This window comes from Pelodiscus sinensis, chromosome 30, assembly GCF_052426305.1.
Source record: "Pelodiscus sinensis isolate ZL-2025 chromosome 30, ASM5242630v1, whole genome shotgun sequence".
Classification (NCBI taxonomy): Eukaryota; Metazoa; Chordata; order Testudines; family Trionychidae; genus Pelodiscus; species Pelodiscus sinensis.
The window spans coordinates 13,001,514-13,004,186 of NC_143081.1; the positions used below are offsets into that span (position 1 = coordinate 13,001,514).

Consider the following 2,673-nt stretch of genomic DNA (forward strand, 5'->3'; position numbering starts at 1 on the left):
CCCTAAGGCTTTCCCATAAATTAGAGAAATGAAATTACTATCACCAGGATACACCAAAGTTTGGAAGATCATATTCCAAATATGAAGGGTTTACGAGCAGACTGAGACAGCACTGCCAAGAGGGATCCTGCCGGAGTCAGTCCGGGATCAAGTAGTATCCAATATTTTCATTAATAACATGGGTAACGGAATGGAGTCTATGCCCACTACACCTGTTGCTGATGCCTTGTTAGCAAGGGTTGCAAGTAATTTCATGGCCAGGGTAGGAATTCAAAATGATCCAAAAAAATAGAGAATCGGTCCTGATGTTTTCTCTGTTGTGCAATGTTGTTACAGTTCCTAGCACAGTGAGCTCCCATCCAGAGGGGGGACCTTTCCATTCTACCAGAAGACACACAAGAAAGAATAAGAGAAATGGCTAGTTTCTAACGTTGCTTCCTTGTTTAGGGGGGTTTTCAAAAGGGATGAACCACCATGAAATGAAAATTCCACTTTATGAAAACTGACATGACTTCACAACTTGGGTCATATCCAATGAAAAAGTCCTCGATATTGTTTTAGAGAGCGGATTGTTTTTCGGGGTTTTGTTTTATTCTGAATTTTCATGAGACTGCATCCAGTTGAGACTGCGAGCGAATCCCAGTGTGTTTCTGTAAAGTATTTCAGTTTAAACGAATCAGCATTTTTTCAGAGAGAGAGTTTTGTAGATTTTTTAACCAGGTCTAGACTGAAGTCACTCTTGTCTCACGGAAGGCTGAAAGAACGTAAGTGGTGTAGGAGTAGGACTCAAGCAAAGTTCCTGTTCTGTCTGATCAGAGAGCAAAGGTTTTTTCCAAAAAGAGGCATGAAGAGAATGGTCCAAATTCTGAGGGTTTATCCTGGGTGGACTGAGCAGAAGTGACGGGCTAGAGTATCAACACAGGAAAGATATCACAGAGTCAAGCTACCAGCTGCAACCTGATAGGTCTTAGAAGAATAATGAGTGGAAATCTCATAACTGTTGTAGAGATGGAAAGATGCACAAGTCAGCATGGTGTTGAATGGCACTCATTTCCCCTTCTCTTCACTTTAGTAACAGACTGAGATATGTCTTCAACACATTTAAATGCCTTCTGATCTCTCGTGTCTTGACAGATGGATGTTGTGGCTGGGACAGACGGGGGAAACCAAACCAGAGTGCAGGAGTTCATCCTCAAAGGCTTTCCTGGCACATGGTCCTTCCGGATGTCCCTGGCGGTGCTGTTTTTTGTGATATATGTCCTGACCATCGTAGGGAACACGTCCATCATCGCCTTGGTGAGAATCCATCCCCAGCTCCACACCCCAATGTACTTCTTCCTCTGCAATCTCTCTTTCCTGGAGGTCTGGTACACCACTGCCTGTGTCCCCAAGGCTATTGCTGTTGTGCTGGGCACAAGCCAAACCATTTCGTTCACTGTCTGCCTTCTGCAGTTGTTTTTCCTCCTCTCCTTGGGTGCAACAGAATGTTTCCTCCTGGCCGCCATGGCCTACGACCGCTATCTGGCCATATGCCACCCATTGCGTTACAGCACCCTCATGAGCAGCACCTTCTCTGCTCAGTTGGCCCTTGTCTCTTGGCTGGGTGGGTTCCTGGCTATCTCCGTGCTGGCGGCTCTAATATCTAGGCTTTCTTTCTGTGGCCCTAATGTCATCAACCATTTCATCTGCAACATAGATTCCTGGATCGTGCTCTCCTGCACCGACACGCGCCTCGTTGAGTTGGCCACCTTCATCGACTCATTCATTGTGGTCATGGTCTCATGTGCAACAACCATTGTCTCCTACGCTTTCATCATCTCTACCATCTTGAGAATCCCCTCAGCCCAAGGTTGGCAAAAGGCCTTTTCCACCTGCTCGGCCCACCTCACTGTCGTGACGCTTTGGTACGGCTCGGCCATTTTTATTTTTGTCAAGCCTTCAGCCCAGAGCTCATTGGATCTGAGCAAAACTGTCAACATCTTTAACACGATGGTAACACCGCTGTTAAACCCTTTCATTTACACACTAAGGAACAAGGAGGTGAAGGCAGCATTAGGAAAAACAGTCAGCGGAATGTTAAGTGGTTTTAAAAAAGCCTCGATTTAGTAGAAATTTGATCAAGATCACCAAAACTTGAATAGCAATGTCTTGAAAGTAATTGATCTAAGAAACAAAAATATTAAGTCATAACTTTTTCAATGTGCAGCCAACTCCTTTTCTTTTGCAACTGTAGCCGGACATACATCATACCTCACATCCTAATGTAATGTTTCCTCGCTGTATGTCTTTGGTTTACAGCTTCTCTCATTTACTGTAATAACCTGGACAGGTGAGCTCCAGTGGGAGAAAAAAACTTGTTTGTGCTCAAGATTTCCAGGTGTTAGGTTTGAATGTCCATCTGCAGGAGGTGAGTGGTTGGGTCCATTAGGCCTAAGGGAGGTAGGACCTTAATACCATTTCAGGAAGTCAGTTAAACAAACATTAAAAGGCACAATGCCAAAAGTGAAAGGCCAATGACTTTTTAAAATGCCGTAATGGAGACGTAAATTCAATGTGTACCCCAAATTTAAAAAATAGAAAAATAGTAAGAGGACCACAAACTTGCAACTGTGACTCAACAACAAAGGCAAAGAAGCAGTGAGAGACAAAAAGGCGTGCTTTAGAAATAGGAAA

At 44.1% G+C, this 2,673-nt stretch overlaps 1 protein-coding gene across 1 annotated transcript; it reads left to right on the top strand.

Annotated features, from left to right (window-relative positions):
- The first annotated feature begins 1,134 nt into the window (after positions 1 to 1,134).
- Positions 1,135 to 2,106, top strand: LOC102455948 (olfactory receptor 6F1-like). The gene has a single exon (XM_006117865.3). The coding sequence runs from the start codon at positions 1,135 to 1,137 to the stop codon at positions 2,104 to 2,106; it is 972 nt and encodes a 323-aa protein (XP_006117927.3).
- The last annotated feature ends 567 nt before the right edge of the window (positions 2,107 to 2,673 follow it).

Bases quoted from the DNA above. Each gene is read 5' to 3' on its own strand.
- LOC102455948 (XM_006117865.3), top strand. From the start codon at position 1,135: ATGGATGTTGTGGCTGGGACAGACGGGGGAAACCAAACCAGAGTGCAG.